This window comes from Pteropus alecto, unplaced genomic scaffold (genome assembly GCF_000325575.1).
Source record: "Pteropus alecto unplaced genomic scaffold, ASM32557v1 scaffold30, whole genome shotgun sequence".
NCBI lineage: Eukaryota > Metazoa > Chordata > Mammalia > Chiroptera > Pteropodidae > Pteropus > Pteropus alecto.
In genome coordinates, this window is record NW_006429782.1 from 3,841,410 (window position 1) to 3,858,930 (window position 17,521).

Here is a 17,521-nt window from a genome sequence, read left to right on the forward strand (position 1 = left end):
TCAAATGAGAGCACCAAGAGAAAGAAGGCAGAAGCCACACTCTCCTCTGGGCCTAGGGGTGCCGGATTTAGCAAATAAAAACATGAGACTCCCGGTGAAGTTTGGACTTCAGATAAACGACAGTTTTTTCTTAGTATAAATATATCCTTTGTAGTACTTGGGACATACTTATACTAAAAAAAAAAAAAAAAATTTGTAATTCAGATTTACCCAGGAGTCTTGTCCTGGACCTGACACCCCCATCATGCTCTGTCCTCCGTGCCCCTCGCCCTGTCCACCACACCTGACAGGCGTGTGGGTAGATGGGGAAACTGAGTCTAGAGGTGCTGGGCCAGCAGGGCCTCCCCGGGGCATCCTGGGGGCTGCTACGTGGCCACTGGTTGGGTTCAGGGCCCCAAGCGGCTTCCCGGAGAATTTGGCCTGTGTTGGGGGAACAGCATGGGACAGGAGACCCGGAGCAAGTCACAGCCCTTTGATGCGCTGGCTTTCTCCCCCGGCCTCGTAGAGTGACAGGGACAGATCTTATCCATAAGGCGACTGCGTCGGGGAGAGGGGTCCAGCACGAGCTGAACTTGGCTTCCATCCGGCAGAGACCCGGGCGGGCGAGGGCATGGGAGGAGTGGGGGCTCCAGCAGTCCACGGGGTGGGGACGCGCAGAATCCGGGACGGGTTCCTTAAGGTAACTCGGCCGTGCGGGTTTGCAGACGGGCGCTACACCTGGGACAGGAGGGGCTGGCACAGGTCGGGGTGAGGCCCGCTGCCGTGGGCCCCTCCTCCCACAGCGACCGAGGAGGGGCCGGCGACCTTCACGGACCTCGGCATTTCAGAGTGACAGCTCCCAGGCCCCCGAGGAGACAGTTCTGGGAGGTAGCTTTGCATCTCAGAGAGCAGGGAAAGGTTTATCATTGCACACTTTCTTAGATAACTGCCCTTGGGGCCTCGGGGTGTCTGCGCACCCCAGGTTCGGGCTGGAACACAGAGCAAGTCCTCCCGGCAGTACTGCGCTCTCTGGGGGGCGGCGGGTGGCAGGGAGGTGGTGGCAGTGGCTAGGGACGAGAGCATTTGCACTGACAGTCTGCGGTCCTAGCCCAAGGCCGAGGCCTCACTGAGAAGACGGCTCGGAGGAGTCCGACCAGAGTTTGGCCAAGGACAGTCTGGGTGGCCGTCCCAAGTGACTCAGCTTCGGGGAGGTGGAAGCACCTCTCCTTGACCCCCAAATGTGGACAGACGGGGCGGAAAAGGGGCAGGCAAGGGGGCTGAAGGAAGGAGAGGTGACCTGGCCACAGTTACAGCCACACTGGGCGCTGGCATTCAGTTTCCACTCCGCAGACCAACAATGCCTGCTGGGGAGCCTGTTCTCGTTTTGGTCGGTGTTGAGTGATCGCTGTCTGGGGTCACGGCAGGGAGCCAAGGTCAAAACTCCCTGCTGTGTGATCGGTGCTCCTGGAACAGACCGATGGAGGATACGTGGGGTTAGCCAAAGGGAACTCAGCCGGCAGAACAGGAGCATAAGGAAGCCTCTCGAGCAGTTCTCCATCCATTTGTTGGGCTGTTCACTCATTCGTTCAGGGAGCATCTGAGTTTGAACGTGGAGTTTGTGCTGTGCTGGAGGGTGCGCTTCTAGGCAGGCCTGGTCCCTGCCCTCCGAGGGCGGTGCTCAGCTCAGGCTGCCGTCACAGAACGGGCCTGAACCACGGAAATTCACCTCCCAGTCCCAGGGGCTGGACGTCCGAGACCCAGGCGCCGCCGCTCAGTTCTGGGCGAAGGCCTCCTTCCTGGCTCAGAGGTGGCCGGCTCCCCCCTGTGCCCTCACACGCAAAGAAATAGAGCGAGCTCTCTGGTGTCTCTTCAAGGGCACCAATACCATCCTGAGGAACTTCATCGGAACCGACCCACTTCCAAACACCATCTCATTAAGGGTTAGGACTTCAACCTGGAAATCTGGGGTGACTCAATCCAGCCCATGTGGGGTGTGTCCCGGGTGATGGCGGGACCAGCTCCAAAGTCCCGCCCTGAGTCTCCAGACTTGGGGAGCCCTTCTTGGAACCCGAAGCTCCGAGGGCCGAGGCCCAGCCCCCCGTTTCCAGGCGAGAAGCAGGGCCCCCGCTCTTGCCTGCGGCGTGTTCGTTCTCTCTTGTCCAGATGCCTTCGGCAGCAATCGGTTCCGCCCAAAAGGTGTCTTGAGTTTATCTGTGGCTCGCCTTGTCCCTGTGCTTGTCTGTGACCTCCTGGTGGCCAGGGGGGCTGAGTGTGCTGCGTCCATGTGCCCGAGCCTGGCTCTGAGTTGAGGTTGCCAGGCTCCCTCTCCCAGGGGGTCCGCACCCTGCTTCCTTCTCCATCTGCCCCCTACTTTGGGTGCAGGGGATCCTAGGAGCTGAAAGAGAAGACACAGATCTGAACGCTTGTGTGGTGGGGACAGAGAGGCGGTGAGCGGGGTGTCCCCCCCCGCAGTGGGGCTGTCGTCCAGCCGAGTGGCCAGTGCCCCTCCCTGTCCACTGTCCCCAGCTGTGGGAAGCCTCTCCCTGGCACCTACACCAGGGTGCAGAAACAGGACAGTGGGGACATCCACATCTGGGGCCGGAACATCTTCATGGGGTACCTCAACGACGAGACCACCACCCGGGAGAAGATGGACTACCACGGCTGGATGCACACGGGGGACCTGGGCTTCCTGGACACTGAAGAGTTCCTCTACGTCGTGGGCAGCGTCAGGGGTGAGCGGGGCCGGGCCTTGAGCTGCTCTCTGCCTCTGGCCCCCACGGCTGCCGTGGGCATCGTGCAGCTTGGGCACCGCGCGGGGACGGAGGGCTGAGGTCCAGCTCAGAGGAAGGGGTGCCCTTTGCCTGGGCTGCATCGGGTGTCTCTGGGCAGCGAGGGGCAGCTGAGGGCTCCAGGCACCCCCTCGTTCTGCCTTGGGACGGTATCCGAGGGCCCGCCCGAGGCTGCCACGAGAGCCGATGGGACAGCTTCTCAGAGACGCGACACAGCTCCCTGTTCCACATGCAGATGTCATCACCCTCAGTTCAGGCGAGAGGATCAACCCGAACCCCATCGAGGAGCGGGTGAAGAAGTATGTCCCCATCGTCCACTACGCCGTGCTGGTGGGCCAGGACGCCCCGTATCTGTGTGCCCTGCTCACGCTGAAGGTACCGTGGGGCTGTCCTTGAGCCACGTGGCAATCTGGGATGCCGGCTGGATGGGGGCTGCCATCCTTGTTTCAAGATGGGGAAACTGAGTCTGGGAGAGGAGCAATAGTCACTCAGTGCCAGCTCCCAGGGCACCAAGCCCAGGATTCTAGTCATTCCCTATTGTGGGGGGCTCCTGGTGACCCCAGAGAGACAGCAGATGGCCCCGAGTCTGGCCCTTCTGACCCCTAGGAGGCCAGGCAGCACTGAGCAAGTCCTTCCTAGCCGAGCCCTTGTTTTTTCCTCTGGACAGTGGGGATGGGGACCCTAACCTCCCAGGGTCGAGGTGACAGTGATGTGTGAGCCTCAAGGACAAATCCCCAGTATTGGGAGCTGGGCTTGGGGGCCACTAGCGGGTGTGGCGGCAGTTCAAGGGCTGCCTGACCCCTCATCCCTAAATGATAGTGTCAGGTCAACACGGACACAGGACAGCCTCGGGACATGCTGACCAGCGAGGCCATCGCCTTCTGCCGGCAGCTCAGAAGCCCGTCCACCAGGCTGTCAGACATCATTGACGATGGAGACCCAGTGGTCATGGAGTTCATCGGGCAGGGGATCGTCGCTGCCAACGCAGAGGCCGCCTCGGACAGTGCCAGGATCGCGAAGTGGGCCATCCTGGAGACGGACTTCTCCGTGGCTGGCGGGGAGCTGGGTGAGCGCGCGCGGCTGGGGAAGCGGTCCTGGCCCCAGAGACCGGGTCGGGCTCCCGCGGGGGGCTGGGCTCCCTGGCGTCCGCGTCTGTAACCAGCCCCTCCTCTGACGAGCCTCCCGCGCGGGCGCGGCCGCCGTCCGTGTGTGGCACGGACGTTCACAGGGCACTTGGGGACGGGCCCACTGCACCCCTTTTCCGGGCTCCTGAGTCAGGGCCTCCTGCGCCGGCACCACTTACCCCTCTGCGTCTCTGAACAAACCCGGCCACCGACGCCGCGTCCAGTCAGCGCTGCTGGGGACTCCTGGCGGGGGAGAGAGAAGGCCCTAGCTTGTCGACTCTGTCGCAGGGGCGACCACGAAGCTGAAGAGGGCCATAGTGGCCAAGATATACCAAGCCGAAATTGAGAGTTTTTACAAGGACGACAACTACTAGCAGTGGGAAAGAGCCCGTGAGCTCCCTCCTTCGGGGCGCGCCGCAGTCCCCTGTCCTCGCCTGTCCTCTTTGACACCTACCCAGGAGCTGCTTTCTAGAGGAGGGAAATGGCTCCCAGTGAGAGGCCTAGGAAGCATTTTAAATTTAAATGTGAAAGATCAATAAAATGGTTTCACTAAAGCAGTGGTTCTTATCTGGGGTAACTGCCCCCCACGGGACACTGGCGATGTCTGGAGACATCTGGGGCTGTCACGACTGGGTGGTGGGTGCTACCCAATACCCCACAGTGCCCAGGAGGGGCCCCGTGGTGTCAACAGTGCGGGTGGGTGCCGAGCTCCACGCTGAGGGCTCTGGGAGAGACGCCAAGTGACGGGTGAAATTCGTGAGCTGCTTTTCCTCCGAGAAATATGCACATTCTTTAAGTGAGAGGCTGTGGGTGCACAGGCTTGGAATCCTCTCGGGAGACGGCTGTCCACAGTCACCCTGAGGTGCACCCAGGCAGCGGTCCCCAACCTTTGTGGCACCAGGGACTGGTGCTTCTATGAGAATCTAATGCCTGACGATCTGAGATGGGGCTGAGGCAGTGATGTCGGCGCTGGGGAGCGGCTGCGAATGCAGATGGAGCTTCGCTCGCTGGCCTGCCACTCACCACCTGCTGTATGGCCCGGTTCCCAACAGGCCACAGACCAGAACCAGTCTGCAACTTGAGGGTTGAGGACCCAACCCCGCGCCCGAGGAAGGGAAGGGCTGAGACCTGCTCTTGTTTGTATATTGAGGGACCTGGGTTCAGGGAGTCACACATGGGCTGGACAGAACCGCCTGGGAGACCTAAACTGCACGCTGCACGCGATCCAGAGAGGAGGTGAGAACAGCCCCCAAGGCCGTGGTGGACAGTGGGCCCCTTGGCTCAGGCAGGGGGCATGGCTGTAAGCAAGGCTCAGATGGGGCCTGAAGAGGCTGTCACGGCCCAGGACATCCTCAAGGAGACCCTCCCTCAAGGGTCAGGCACACAAACAAGAACCGTGAAGCATCGGGACGGCTGGCGGCAGGAGGGAGGCTGTATACGGACCTCACTCCCAAGGACACAGAGCTTGTTTCCTTGGAGAAACACCAGGAAGGCACATCTGAGAAACCAATGTGGAGAGCTGGCCGGATGGTTTGCAGCCTGAGTGGAAAAGAGCTTGGAAGCTGTCATTTCCGTCCTCGTGACCTGAAAAACTGCGAATCGACGACTCTTCTTAGACTTATCAGTGAATCGAGGTCACTGATAGGTCTAAGCAACTCTTCCCCTCCTCGGCAGCAGGCGAGGCAGATGTGGAGAATCAAAGCTTCTGTGGAGCAGGGACGCCCACCGGAGCCAGCATCCGATGGTAGGAAGGGCCTTTGCCTAACAGCAGGAGACCAAGCGTGGATGAGATGGGGAGATAAAACTAAAGACCCAGCCTTGGTGGGGGGTGTGAGGGGGCAGGGCCGGCCGAGCTCTGCCTCTGGGAGCCCCGCCAGGAGGCGGAGCCTCTGCTGTGAAACGTCTCTGCATTCTGCTCCCCTTGACAAAGACCTGCCCTCCAGGGCAGTTTCACCCTACCTGAGCTGGGGGAAGGGAAATACCTAACCCCAGCCCTGCCTATCCTTCCTCTCAGCTAAGATGGGGGAAAAAAAAAAGAAAGCTGAAAGCACCTGTGAAGGTCACGATCCAAGGGCACAAGCTTAACAGGCCACAAGCATAGAACGCTTCCCCCCATCCACATGTCACCATCACGTCAGTGGGGCTCCCGTGTGACAACAGGATTTCGGATGGAAAGAACTATGAGGCGCAGACCTGATTCTAAAAGGAGTCTCTGGGGACACCTGTGAGGGCAGGGGAGGCGAAAACAAGGACACCCGAAGAAATTTTAGCCTATGACTCCCCCAGCTACAACATGCAGTGAAACCTCTAACTCCTAGCCAGAGGAACGCAAGCCTGAAGGCCTATTTACCTCCGTTCCTTGTACCCAGGGCGCCACTCCAGCTTCCAACAACTTACGACACATGCCAAAAGGCAGAGCTTTTGTAATGATCAGGTCGTGCACTTGTAACAATCATAATTAATATGCTACGAGGTCTACTGGACAAGGTGCAAGCACAGATGAGTATGCAGGGAGATGGAAGCTCGAGGAATCAAAAGGAGATGCTAGAAATCAAGAGCACTGGCACATAAGAAACTGACGGTCTCATCAGCAAACTGGACACAGCTGGAAACAATCAGGACACTTCGAGGCATGTCAGTGGAAACTTCTCAAACTGGAAAGCAGAGAAAAAAGAGAGAGAGACAGAAAGAAAGAGACAGACAGAGAGAGAGAGACAGAGAGAGAGAGAGAGAAAGAGAGAAAGAGAGACAGAGAGAGAGAGAGAGAAAGAGAGAGAGAGAGAGAGAGAGAATGAATGAATGAATGAATGAATAGAATCAGAATATCCAAGAACTGCGGTACAATTACAAAAGGTATAACATACGCATAATGGGAGCTGGTTAGAGACCTGACAGGTGAATCCTGGAGGGTCTGGCTAACATCATAGGACGTCCAGGAGGAGGAGAGAAGAGGAAAGGGAGAATCTGGAGAGAGAATGGCTGGGAAGTCTCCAGGAGCCCAGCAAATGCCAGCGAGGATCTTTTCAAAAATTAGAATTAAAAATAGAATGTAAACATGAACTTCAGAACAGTAAGATAAAAATATCTTAAATTATGCTGATTAGGTTATATGGAAAAACAGACATGCAAGAATATCTGGGAAAATTCTAAAAAGAAAAAGAAAAAAAGAAAAAGAAGGAAGGAGGACTCGCCCGCTACCAGATAGCAAATAAATTATAGAGCAGCAGTAATGAATAGCTCAGTGATGGGGCATTATTAAACACACAGAGAGACACCAGGAAAAAATGCAAATATATGCAGAAACTGAATGATGCAATAAGGATGGTGTTTCAAATACGTAGAGGAAAGAGATTATTCAATAAATGGGGATGGATCGCCTGTGTTGCTATTGGGGAAATAGGGTTGTGGCCCTAACTTAAAGCAAGATAAGCCCCACATGGAACAAACTGAAAGCTGAGAAAGAAAGAAGGGATGGAGGGAGGGAGGGAGAAAAAGGGGAGAAATGATTAAATTCCGGGGAGAAACCATGAGGACTGTTTTTTCTTTTTTTTTTAAATCATTCTAAACAAGGACTAAAACCCCAAAAACCATTTAAAGAAAAGCTTAATATAGATGTCTCCTAGAGCAAGGAAAACAAAAGAAAAAAATAAATGGGACTACATCCGACGAAGCAAGGAAACCATCAACAAAACAAAAAGACAACTGACTGAACGGGGTAAGACGTCCACCAGTGACACATTTGATAAGGGGTTAGTATCCAAAACATAGAAAGAAATACAACGTAATACCAAAAAGACAATCTGACTTAAAAATGGGCAGATGACCTGAACAGGCATTTCTCCAAAGAAGACATACAGATGACCAGTATGAAAAGGGGCTCGATCGATGATCATCGGAGAAATGCAAATTAAAACCACAATGAGATATCACCTCCCACCTGTCTGAATAACCAGCATCAATAAATCAAGGAATAACAAGTGCTGACAAGGATGTGGAGAAAGGGAACCCTCTTTGTTGGTGGGATTGCAAATTGGTGCAGCCACTATGGAAAAGTTTGGAGGTTCCTCAAAAAATTGAGATGATGTGGTACTGATATCCAATGGAATATTACTCGGCCATAAAAAAGAATGGAATCTTACCATTTGTGACAACATGGATGGACCTACAGGGTCTTATGCCAAGTGAAATAAGTCAGAGAGAGAAAGACCATATGGCTCACCTATATGTAGAATCTAAAAAACAAACAAACGAATGAACAAACACAACAGAAACAAACTCATAGATAGAAACTGATCGTTGCCAGATGGGAGGGAATTGGAAGGATGGGTAAAAAAGGTGAAGGGATTAAGAAGTACAAATTGGCAGTTGCAAAATAGTCACAGGATATAAAGCACAGCACAGGGAATATAGTCAATAATATTGTAATAACTACATATAGTGTCAGGTGGGTACTAGACTTTTCATGGGGATCACTTCATAAGTTACCTAAATGTCTAATCGCTATGCTGTGCACCTGAAATTCATATATAATATTGAATGTCAACTACAATTGAAAATTTTTGATTGAAAAAATTTTTAATTCAAAATTTTTCATTAAAAAATGCTTAGTCAATAAAAATCTAAGACCTCAGTATGGGAGAAATGCCATAAACAAAAATTAAAGGCAAACTGGGGGAATATAATCCATTGCAAAGAGCTACATAGTCTATAAGGAGCTCATAGAAATACAGACACACAAGCATACAAACACAAACACACGAACACCAAGAAACCCAGCAGAAAAAACAGGCAACTCCATTGCCGGAGCCACTGCTTATAGACCCATCCAGTTGCACACGTTCACGTGTGTAGTTATGGGCAGTCACAGAAGTGAACGAGGGAAAATGGTCTAAATGTCGTCCAGCAGGACTAGTTATGTAAGTTATGGTGCAGTTACTCAATACACTAATTCAGAATGAACTCTAAGACGTATTAAGAAAAAAAGCGTTACCGTTTGTGAAAGGAGCTACGTCTTGCTTGTGCACACAGGGCTCTCAGAGGACATGTAACAATAAGCTAGAGAAGAGAAAGAAGCAGGATGAGGGCCGCTGCTCGCAGCATGCATGCCCTGGGGACCTTCACACTTCCGCCTGCATCAGCAAAATAGAAATCTAAAATTTAAGATTGGAAAAAAAAATTCTAGGTGAAAACATTTAAAAGGGACAGAGGTGCCATACTGATAAAAGAAAGAAGTCACCAAAACATATGAATCTGTTTCCAACCAAAAGACAAAAAGAAAATCTCTTAAAAGTACCAGAAGGAAGTAAAAACAGGAGCAGAGGTCACAGAGATCTGAAGTTGGAAGGGGCCACAAGCCAAGGATTGCAGCAGCCTTTGGAAGCTCCGAAAGGCAAGGAAAGAAAATCTCCCTTTCAGCCTCCAGAAAAAACGCAGGCATCACAACACCTTGATTTTAACTCCATGAAACTGATTTTTCAGGCCTCTGAGCCCCGGACTGTATGAAAACAAATTTGTGTTGTAAACAAACGAAAAGCACCGGAGACAAAAAGACACATTATCCTCAAAGAGGCAACAATGAGACTTAACAGCTGACTTCTCAACAGGAACAATGGAAGCCAAAAGACAATGAAGTTTGGAAAGTAAATACCTGCCAGCCTAGAACGCTCTACCTAGCAAAAATATCCTTACAAAGATGAAGTTTTTCTGCAAGAGTAGCAGCTGAGAGAATTCATTACTGTAGCAAATGAAATGCTAATGAGAATTCTTCGGGCTCGAGGGACACGATGACACAGGGAACCACAGGGCGAGAGATGGCAGTGATACGAGGGGTGATCGTGTGGGTAAATACAAACAAACATGAGCCGTCGAAAGCAACACCATCACATACCTGGGCTGGAGTCTCAGAAATGCACCTGCCAGCTGTACCATCATAGGCAGGTCAACTCTTAAGATGCGGTTTCTCCATGTCGATGGGGATTCTGATGGCAGTACCGACTTCAAGTGCTCGTGAAGCGTCGATAATTCTTAGCACCTACAGCAAGCCCCGCTGTATTTTTCACTCAAGTGATCCTTCCAGTGCATCGTGGGAGTCTGGGAACCGCGAGGTCCCTTCTAGACCCTCTTTCGCTCTGTTCCTACTTCAGGAGGTCAGATCAGAAACTGTCCCAAAAGGCCTGTAGAATCTCTCTCCAATAGGAAAGATACGGGCAGGAGGGGCCACAGCCTTGATGCTGGAAATGGAACTTCTGGCCACCAACTAGAAGGGAGGGACCGCTGAGTGCCCTGGCGTGGCCAGCGGTCCCCCGAGGTATTGGCCTCCATGTTGACCACAGAATTTCTGGATGAGCTAGAGCCCACAGAGTAGAAAGGGCTGCTTCGATGGGGCCTGAGGGAGCTTTGTCCCCTTGGGGCTCGCTCAGCTCTACCACACTCGAGTCCAAAGCAAAACACACCTGAACTGGCAGATGGGCACCCCAGCTTCCAGCAGAGGATGTCTTTGCCCACATTTTTCTATGTCACTTTCTATCATCCAGCCACCCACCCACTCCTCCCATCCTCCCATCGACCGACCCATCCATTCCTCCACCCACCAACCCGCCCGTCTTCTGAAGCCAGGCCTTTCAACCCAAACCTTGCTGTCAGCTTCCGAGGAAAGAACATCCCATCAAAAGCAAGACCTGAGACAGTCCTCCGTCGCATTGCTCCTCTGGGATTTCTGGTGGCATCATCTCTATTCTTGCAGGACACCAACCTTGCTCACACTCCGTCCCGAGTCCTGCTGCCCTCCCCCGCTCCACCCCCCAAGCCTGGTCCTGACCCGGAAGCACTGAAACAGGGAGCAGGAACGAGGGGCGCCACGGTCCTTCGTGTCCCCCACCAACTCCACAGCAGGAGGAGCCAAGCGGACGCACGAGGCCCTACACGCAGGTCTGCTTTCCCATCTGACTTTATTTCACTTTTTTTCTATAAAATTCCTCCATAATTTCACAATTTAACAAAAAGTTTAAAATCCAGGACAGAAACAATCCTGTAACTTATTACAAACACGATTCTCCTTATTCCTTTTGCCCGGGAGTTGGTCTTGGGCCGGTGTGTCCTAGTTCCTAGTGAGACACATTCTTTGTAAAAACCCTTATGGGTAAGAAAGGTATTCGATACCTTTTGCTTTCAGGCGTCGGTTTACATTTTGTTCAGGAGATAGCAAGACACAGGGGTTCGCACTGGGGCAGGGGGCTTGCCGCTAAACGCGCGGCAATCACAAAGTGCCGGCCCCTTCCTATGGAAGCGTCCCCAGAGCCCTCGCGGGCCCAGCTGCCGGGCAGCTGGGGGTGGGGGAGGGGAGCAGCTGGGGGTGCTGCAGTCGGGGCCCTGGCTGCCTGGCACGTCCATCAGGCGGTCACAGGCCAGCACTTGGCCCAGAGCAGCTCCAGGGGACAGCACTGGAGGCCTTCTGGCCAGAGGAGGTAACTGAGAAATGGTCGGTGCTTCCTAAGGCCCTGGAAACAGCAGGAAGAGCCGCTTAGTGCTGCCATTATGAGCGGGCTGGAGGGCCTGGCTCCAAGGCGGCAGGCGCCCATGTCGCCATGTGGAGCCTGCGGTCCCTTCCGGGAGGTCCTGGTGGAGGAGGAAGGCCAGCATCCTGGAGCAGGGTCTCCTGCCTGTGACCCCGGCAGCCTCTGCACAGAGAGGGCCGGGCAGCCGCCGCTGCTGGAGCAGCCTGCTCAGGCCAGTTCCTTCCGTCCAATGTCTTGGAGATTTTCCAGAGAAGAAAGGTGCCCATTTCGGAGTATTGCTGGCCTGCCTGGGGAAGGGAACGGTGACAGCACAGCACCTGTCACCCAGGCCTGACCTCTTCCTGATACCTCGAAGCAGTGGGACCAGGAGAACCCGAGTGGGTGGCGAGGAGTCATGGTGCTTTCCGCTGACGGCTCTCGGGCCTCCCCCGAGAGTGCTCCCAGGAAGGCCGGAGTTCGGGGCGCCTGGGAGACAGGGCTCCCCAGGGCGTGACAGACAGAATCAGAACAGGGGCATAGGAGTCGGGGACCACAGGGAAGGGGAGCGTGGTGCTCCCCATGCTGGAACTCTGGGACTGGGAGGCTGATTGACAGTGGGTTGAAGGGAGAGAGTGAGCCCACCTCCGGGCCCCCCGTCCTTTTTCCCACATCTCGTTCAGGGCAAAAGTCAGGGGTGGAGGCCCACAGGAGCCTTGAGTCGAGGTCTGGGGAAAGAGAGGCTGAGCCAACAGGTCCCCAGCGCCCAGCAGACCCACTGCAGGTGGGCCAGAGTGGGGAGGAACCGGCCCGGCCCTTGGAGCATCTGGGCTCGGGGGCTGTGAATGGCAGAAACGGGAGGGCCAGGCCCAAACCAGAGGGACAGCCGTGCCTGGAGGGCCCGCCGCCGGCAGGGCTGGGCGTGAGGGACTGGCTCTGAGTCCTGACGCTCCTCGAAAGACTCCACACGCTATCCCGTCTTATTTGGCAAAAGCTCATTTTTTTTTTCAACGTTCGAAGACTCGATCAACAGAAGGGAGGAAGAGGATCCTATGAAAGAGAGAGCGGCTGAGCCCCGGGACCCGTCGCAAGTGGCGGCCTGCAGCGGCTGGGGCCCGGGGGCGGCTCCTGGAGACGGCCGCCAGTGCGACCGGGCGCGGGAGGGCTCACTGCCCCGTCGTCGTGTTCACAGGCCCCGGGCTGCGCCTTCCGAGTCCCCGGAGGACGGGTGTCCTCGTACCACCGAGGGAGGGGGTCCTCCCTGCACCTGGAGGAGGCCAGCTGGCGCTCCGGCTCGGCCTCCGGCCCGACAAGACCAGTGGAGACATCTTACCCTCAAAGTCCCGCCCTACTCGCCCCCCACCCCCCACGGGCACCGCTGCCCCGGCCACGGCTCTGGCACCCTCCGCGCACTCGCACACACGTGAGGACTGGACAGCATGGGGCCCGGCAGTGAGAGCAGAGGGCTGCGCCCCGCTCACATGGAGGACGGGCCGGGGCCCCGCCTGGCGCAGCGGGCCCCTGAGGTCCTGGGTGCGGCAGGCGCGTCTGAACCGTTTGGGGGGCTGGAGGCGGTACCCCGGCTGCTCAGACGAGCCTGAGTAGTGACACCGTGACGCATGCCCCACCACGGAGCGAGGCTCCCACCGCCGGGCATACTCATTCCTCTACGAAAATGAGACCCTGCGCTGCCTTCGACACAAGCCGCTTTCCAAGGGGGGCCCAGGTGACGGCCCCTGAGTGTTGGGGAGCAGCAGTAGCAGCGCCGGCCCAGCCCCCCTTGGCCCCAGGGCTCCCGGTGAGCTGGTGGGGAGGGCAGGCCAGGGAGCCAACGAGGAAAGTGCAGCTGGCCGTGTGGGCCAAGGACAGGGCGGTGACTAAGGCAGTGCTGCGGGCGGGCGAGTCGAGAGAGAGGAAGGCAGGCGGGGCCCAGGGGTGGCCTCCCGGGACCCCGGTGACAGGGGCCGGGCACCCGGCCCAGGGTCATGTGGCCACGGCCTCCAGGTAGCTCTGCAGCTTGCGCACGGTGGTCTCATCCAGGGAGAAGAGGTCGAAGTCGAAGGTGGTGTTGGTGACATTGAAGTGACCAGTCTCCTCGATCAGGTTCACGATCTGGAATGTGGTGGCAGAATGGCTTCAGGGGACAGGAGCTAGGGCTGGGGTGGCCCCACCCCTGACCAGCCCCCCAAGGAGGAGGAGGAGGAGGAGGCAGCTCCTTGGGGCTACAGTAAGGGATCCGGCAGCCTGCAGGCCTCATGGGCACGCCCTGCCCCAGGGACCCATCTGAGATCATCCGTGTCCTCGGCCAGGACCAAAGGGCCAGGGCAGCCGCCCTCCTGGTACCTGCTGCAGCACGTTGCGTTCCCGCAGAGCCATCAGCCTCCGGTGCAGCTCCACGAGTTCGTCCGTGTAGGCCTGCGGGCAGCACATGGCACTGAGTGGAAGGCCTCGGCCCATCTGAATGTCCGGCCCTGCCCACCTCGGCCGTGGCCCAGGACAGAGGAGGGCTCGGCACACCTGGGCTGGCCTGTCCCGTTCTGAAACCCTGGGTCCCGCCCACCGCACCTGAGCCCCACCTTGTCATAGGCGCCCCTCTTGAGGACCTTCTCCGGCTTGCTGCAGGGCTCCGGGCTCCTCCGGCCTGATGCCTGCAGGGCGAGTTGGGATCTGCGCTCAGCTCCTACCTGTGCCCCTCCCCAGCGCCCCGCAGGCTCTCCAACAGCCCTCATCTGGCCCCCAACGGCAAAGGAAGCCCATCCTGGGGAGCAGACAGACCTCGGGGGCCTGACGGAGACCTGCCCACCACGGAGACCTCCTCCCACAGGCTGTAGCTGCTGGGCTCACCTTGCTGCTGGGCGGGGGCGGCTTCTTGGGGGGCGGGGGCTCGCGGCTAGGCAGGCAGGAGTCGGCACTGTTGTCACTGTCGCTGTCACTGAAGCTCAGCCTGACAAGGGACACGGAGAACAAGGGACACGGTGAACGAGGGACACGGCCCTGTCAGGCGTTCGCCACCCTGCTGCGCCGGGCCCCGAGCCTGACCACACGTGCCGAACGGCCAGCCCCTCCCTGTGAGCGACGCCTGAGCCCAACAGAGCTTGGGAGACCGGGCCCACTTAGCCCTGGGTGGCCACTGACACGCGAAACAGGAAACGGGCGTGCGGGCGACCCCAGAGTGGCAGGGCACCCTGGGGCTCCTGCCCCGCCGCCGGTCCGCCGAGGCTGGGCTCGGCTCCTTTCACGTGGTCCTACAGGTGGGGCCGCCTTCAAGGTCCACTGAGGGGACGCGCGGGTCCCACCTCAGCTGGACGGCAGGCTCCCTCAGTGACCGCAGGGGCAGTCCCCGGTGGCAGGGCGCTGGCCATGGTGTGTCTGGTGGCAGCTCAACCTCGAAGCTCCTGGGGGCCTGCGCCTCCATTTCCTCGCCCATAAGATACGTCTCCGAGAGGAGCGTGCGGGGCAGGGGCTGGCTCACAGTGACGCATGGTCACTGCTGTTGGGGAGGCAAGGGTGAGCGTGGTTACTCAACATCCAAAATCCCCGGCTAGCTCAGGCTGGACAGCCTCCCCTCAGACTCACGCTTCGCTCACGCCCTCTGTGCACATGAGCTGATACAGTCCTTTCGATTTTTCCAGAATCTCTTGGAGAAGAGAGGGAGGGATATAGAGGAAGCAAATTCCTCTCCAGCCCTCTGGGGGGCGGAACAGGCCCACCCTCTGCCCTGCCCCCCTGGGGGCCCCCTTGGGAGAGGCTCTGTCTGGGATCCCCAGTCCCTCATGGACATTTTGGGCTTCATCCAGCGAGGGGGAGCCTGACAATGGTTCCTCCAAATCTACAACGTGGCAGATCCCGCCTGCCACCTTCCCCTCTGCCTAAAACCATAAAGCCCCACCACAAAGGCAGTGCCGGGAAACGCCAGGGAGCTGTGAGGAGCCCGGGTCTCGGGCATCTGTCTTACTCCCCCCGAGATCGAGGCCGTCCGTTTCCCTGGTGAACTTCGCCCACAGTGAGCACTGGGCTCTGGGGCACCTGCTCTCCCCTAAGGCCCTAAGCTCAGGCCTCCAACTTCCCGGCTGCGAATCACTCCAGGGAGAAAGGCAGGCAGCGTCTCCTCGTCACCCAAGCGACATTATCGCAGTGGCCAGACCCAGGCATGGCCTCATCGCCCTGCGCACCCCTGGCTTCCTTCTCTTCCTCAGGTCCACCGGGCAGTAGCCGGGGGCCGTGGCAGACTGTGGGCCCCCTGGGGAGCAGACCAGGATGAGATGGGGCTTGGCCAGCTCATCCCAAGCAGCAGCAGCACCAGCGTCAGGGTCTTTGTGGCCCCTGCCCTGACCATGGACGTGAGGCCGCTCCTGGTGCCCAGGGAACCCCACCTGGCCCACCACGTCTGCCTCTAGCAGGGGACACTCACAGTGCTGCTGCACGTTTGGTCCCTGCACCACCGTGGGACCCCCTGGAGAACGGGACCCGTGTCTGTCAGCCCTCCTAGGTCCCTGCTCCTCCCGTCCAGTCGGAGTCCACACTGAATGGTGCCAGCAGGGATGGCTGGGGACCTATTGGGGACCCACTCCTGGGACTTGGGTGGTTCTCCTCGCGCCCCAGCCCACTGGGCCACCGCCTCAGACTGCCCACAGCCAGACCCTCAAGGCGGCAGGGCTCGCCAGCCACCCCGACACAGACTGCCCACGAGCACCGACGGGGCACGCCTCTGCTGGCAGACCGGACCCAGTGACCAGCCTGGTTTAAGGAGCCGCTGAGGCCCAAGGGCCTTGGCTTCCACGGAGAAGGGGCTGGATCTGGGCCTGACCGGCCACCGACTGGGGTCTACCCTTTCTGCGGGCCTGGGGCCAAGGCTGCCATTTGGAGGCTGAGAACGCACACCTTCCCCGAGTGGGCTTGTTCCAGGGGTCTGGGGTATCCACTGGACAGTTCTCAGGGTCTGTCCTCACCCCATGCCGCACGCGTGGGAAAGGGGAAAAAGGTCCCCAGGCTCTAGAGGAGAGGAACCAGCCACACCCCACCTCCGCCTCAGATCAGGGCTAGCCCTTGGCTGCCCCCGCTTCTCCGGTGGTGGCCCCCCCGCCGGACAGCCCCTCCTTCCAGTGACAGGAGGAAGGATGCCTACGGCCCCTGCACTCTGCCCAGCAGCAGAGACAGCGTGGCCCAGGGCAGAGTGCCCTCCAGCAAGCTCAGCTGCCCCCTTTGTCCTCACCCCGGGGACACCCTGCCCTGGCCCCGCCTCCTCCAGGCCCTGCCCATCAGCCAGGCCCGCCGGTTCCCCCGCGGCCCAGGCACCTGGAATCCCTCCCTGCGCTTGTCTTGCCGGCGGCCTCCTCGCCTGATGAAGAGTCGTCCTCGTCGGACTCCTCCGACTGCAGGTCCTCCACCATGGAGCGCAGGGGGCCTGCGGGACACGAGGGAGCGGGAGAGCGGTCAGGGCTGCGCCTGAGCCCTGCAGCGTCCCCTCTGCACCGAGGGCCACATGGAGCTTCTTGACGAAACCCCCCAAAATCACCCGCAAACCCGCCTACAAGTCCCTCTGGCCAGGTGGGGCCTGCCGCCTAGCTCCCAGGACTGCCCCCAAGGCCACCCCTAAGGGATCCTCTAGCTTCCCTACATCCCCTACCTTCCTGGCCCTGCTCACAGGCCTCTGGCCCCTGGTCCGAGGCAGGACCACAGGGCCCTTCCATAGCCAAAGCCAAAGGAGCTGAAGTCAGAGCCTCTGCCTAGAGCCAGGCCCAGGCAGCCCTGCCGGGAGGGCGAGCAGCCAGAGCCCAGGCCACAGGATCACCTGTCCGGCCCGTGCCCCCACCCCGGCCTGCCCAACCCTCAGCACCCCCTCCGCTTCTCCCAGCCCAGTCCTCCCCTTTCTCCAGAGGCGCCCAGTTCCAGTCCCCTACAGACGGCATCTTGGTTTATATTCCTGTTACCAAGGCAACAGAGGGACACAAAGGCCTCAATTACCGTGGTCACGTGATCCCACTTCAGCAGGTCCCGCCCCCCCTTTCCCTAAAGATAAGAGCCCCTGGAGAGAGTGTGGGCTTGAGCCCATCCCCCAGGCTCCCTCAGCGACAGCATGTCTGAATCCCAGGTCAGAACCCTCCCGAAACACCCCCCTCCCTCCTCTCTCCCCCTC

The 17,521-nt window shown here is 58.0% G+C and overlaps 2 protein-coding genes across 4 annotated transcripts in view; both read right to left on the reverse strand.

The window, feature by feature from the left end:
• Nucleotides 1-1,207: 1,207 nt before the first annotated feature.
• On the reverse strand, nucleotides 1,208-4,838 carry LOC112475764. Of its 2 annotated transcripts, none has more exons than XR_003044849.1 (2): nucleotides 4,075-4,838; nucleotides 1,208-2,374 (listed from the first exon to the last, which is right to left on the reverse strand). XR_003044849.1 is itself a non-coding variant. In XM_025043497.1 (2 exons), the coding sequence occupies exons 1-2, from the start codon at nucleotides 3,080-3,082 to the stop codon at nucleotides 1,952-1,954; spliced, it is 972 nt and encodes a 323-aa protein (XP_024899265.1). In that variant the 5' UTR covers nucleotides 3,083-4,057; the 3' UTR covers nucleotides 1,208-1,951. The 2 variants fall into 2 exon arrangements, 1 of the variants encoding a protein (XP_024899265.1); XM_025043497.1 differs by lacking the exon at nucleotides 4,075-4,838 and adding an exon at nucleotides 2,534-4,057.
• Nucleotides 4,839-10,823: 5,985 nt separating this feature from the next.
• Nucleotides 10,824-17,521, reverse strand: part of MLLT1 (MLLT1, super elongation complex subunit) — a 56,402-nt gene continuing 49,704 nt past the window's right edge. For both annotated transcript variants that reach the window (XM_025043505.1, XM_025043503.1), the window contains 5 exons: nucleotides 16,681-16,789; nucleotides 14,230-14,329; nucleotides 13,962-14,033; nucleotides 13,729-13,800; nucleotides 10,824-13,497 (listed from right to left, as the gene is read on the reverse strand). In XM_025043505.1, coding sequence (XP_024899273.1) covers nucleotides 13,369-13,497; nucleotides 13,729-13,800; nucleotides 13,962-14,033; nucleotides 14,230-14,329; nucleotides 16,681-16,789 — 482 coding nt within the window. In that variant the 3' untranslated portion in view covers nucleotides 10,824-13,368. The remainder of the gene's footprint in view (nucleotides 13,498-13,728; nucleotides 13,801-13,961; nucleotides 14,034-14,229; nucleotides 14,330-16,680; nucleotides 16,790-17,521) is intronic.

What these genes read in the sequence shown, in the direction of transcription:
- LOC112475764 (XM_025043497.1), bottom strand. Translation starts at nt 3,082, where the DNA reads ATGGGGACATACTTCTTCACCCGCTCCTCGATGGGGTTCGGGTTGATC. An exon ending in TCCTGTTTCTGCACCCTGGT is followed by an intron (nt 2,375 to 2,533) that starts GTAGGTGCCAGG and finishes CTTCTCTTTCAG; the next exon opens with CTCCTAGGATCCCCTGCACC.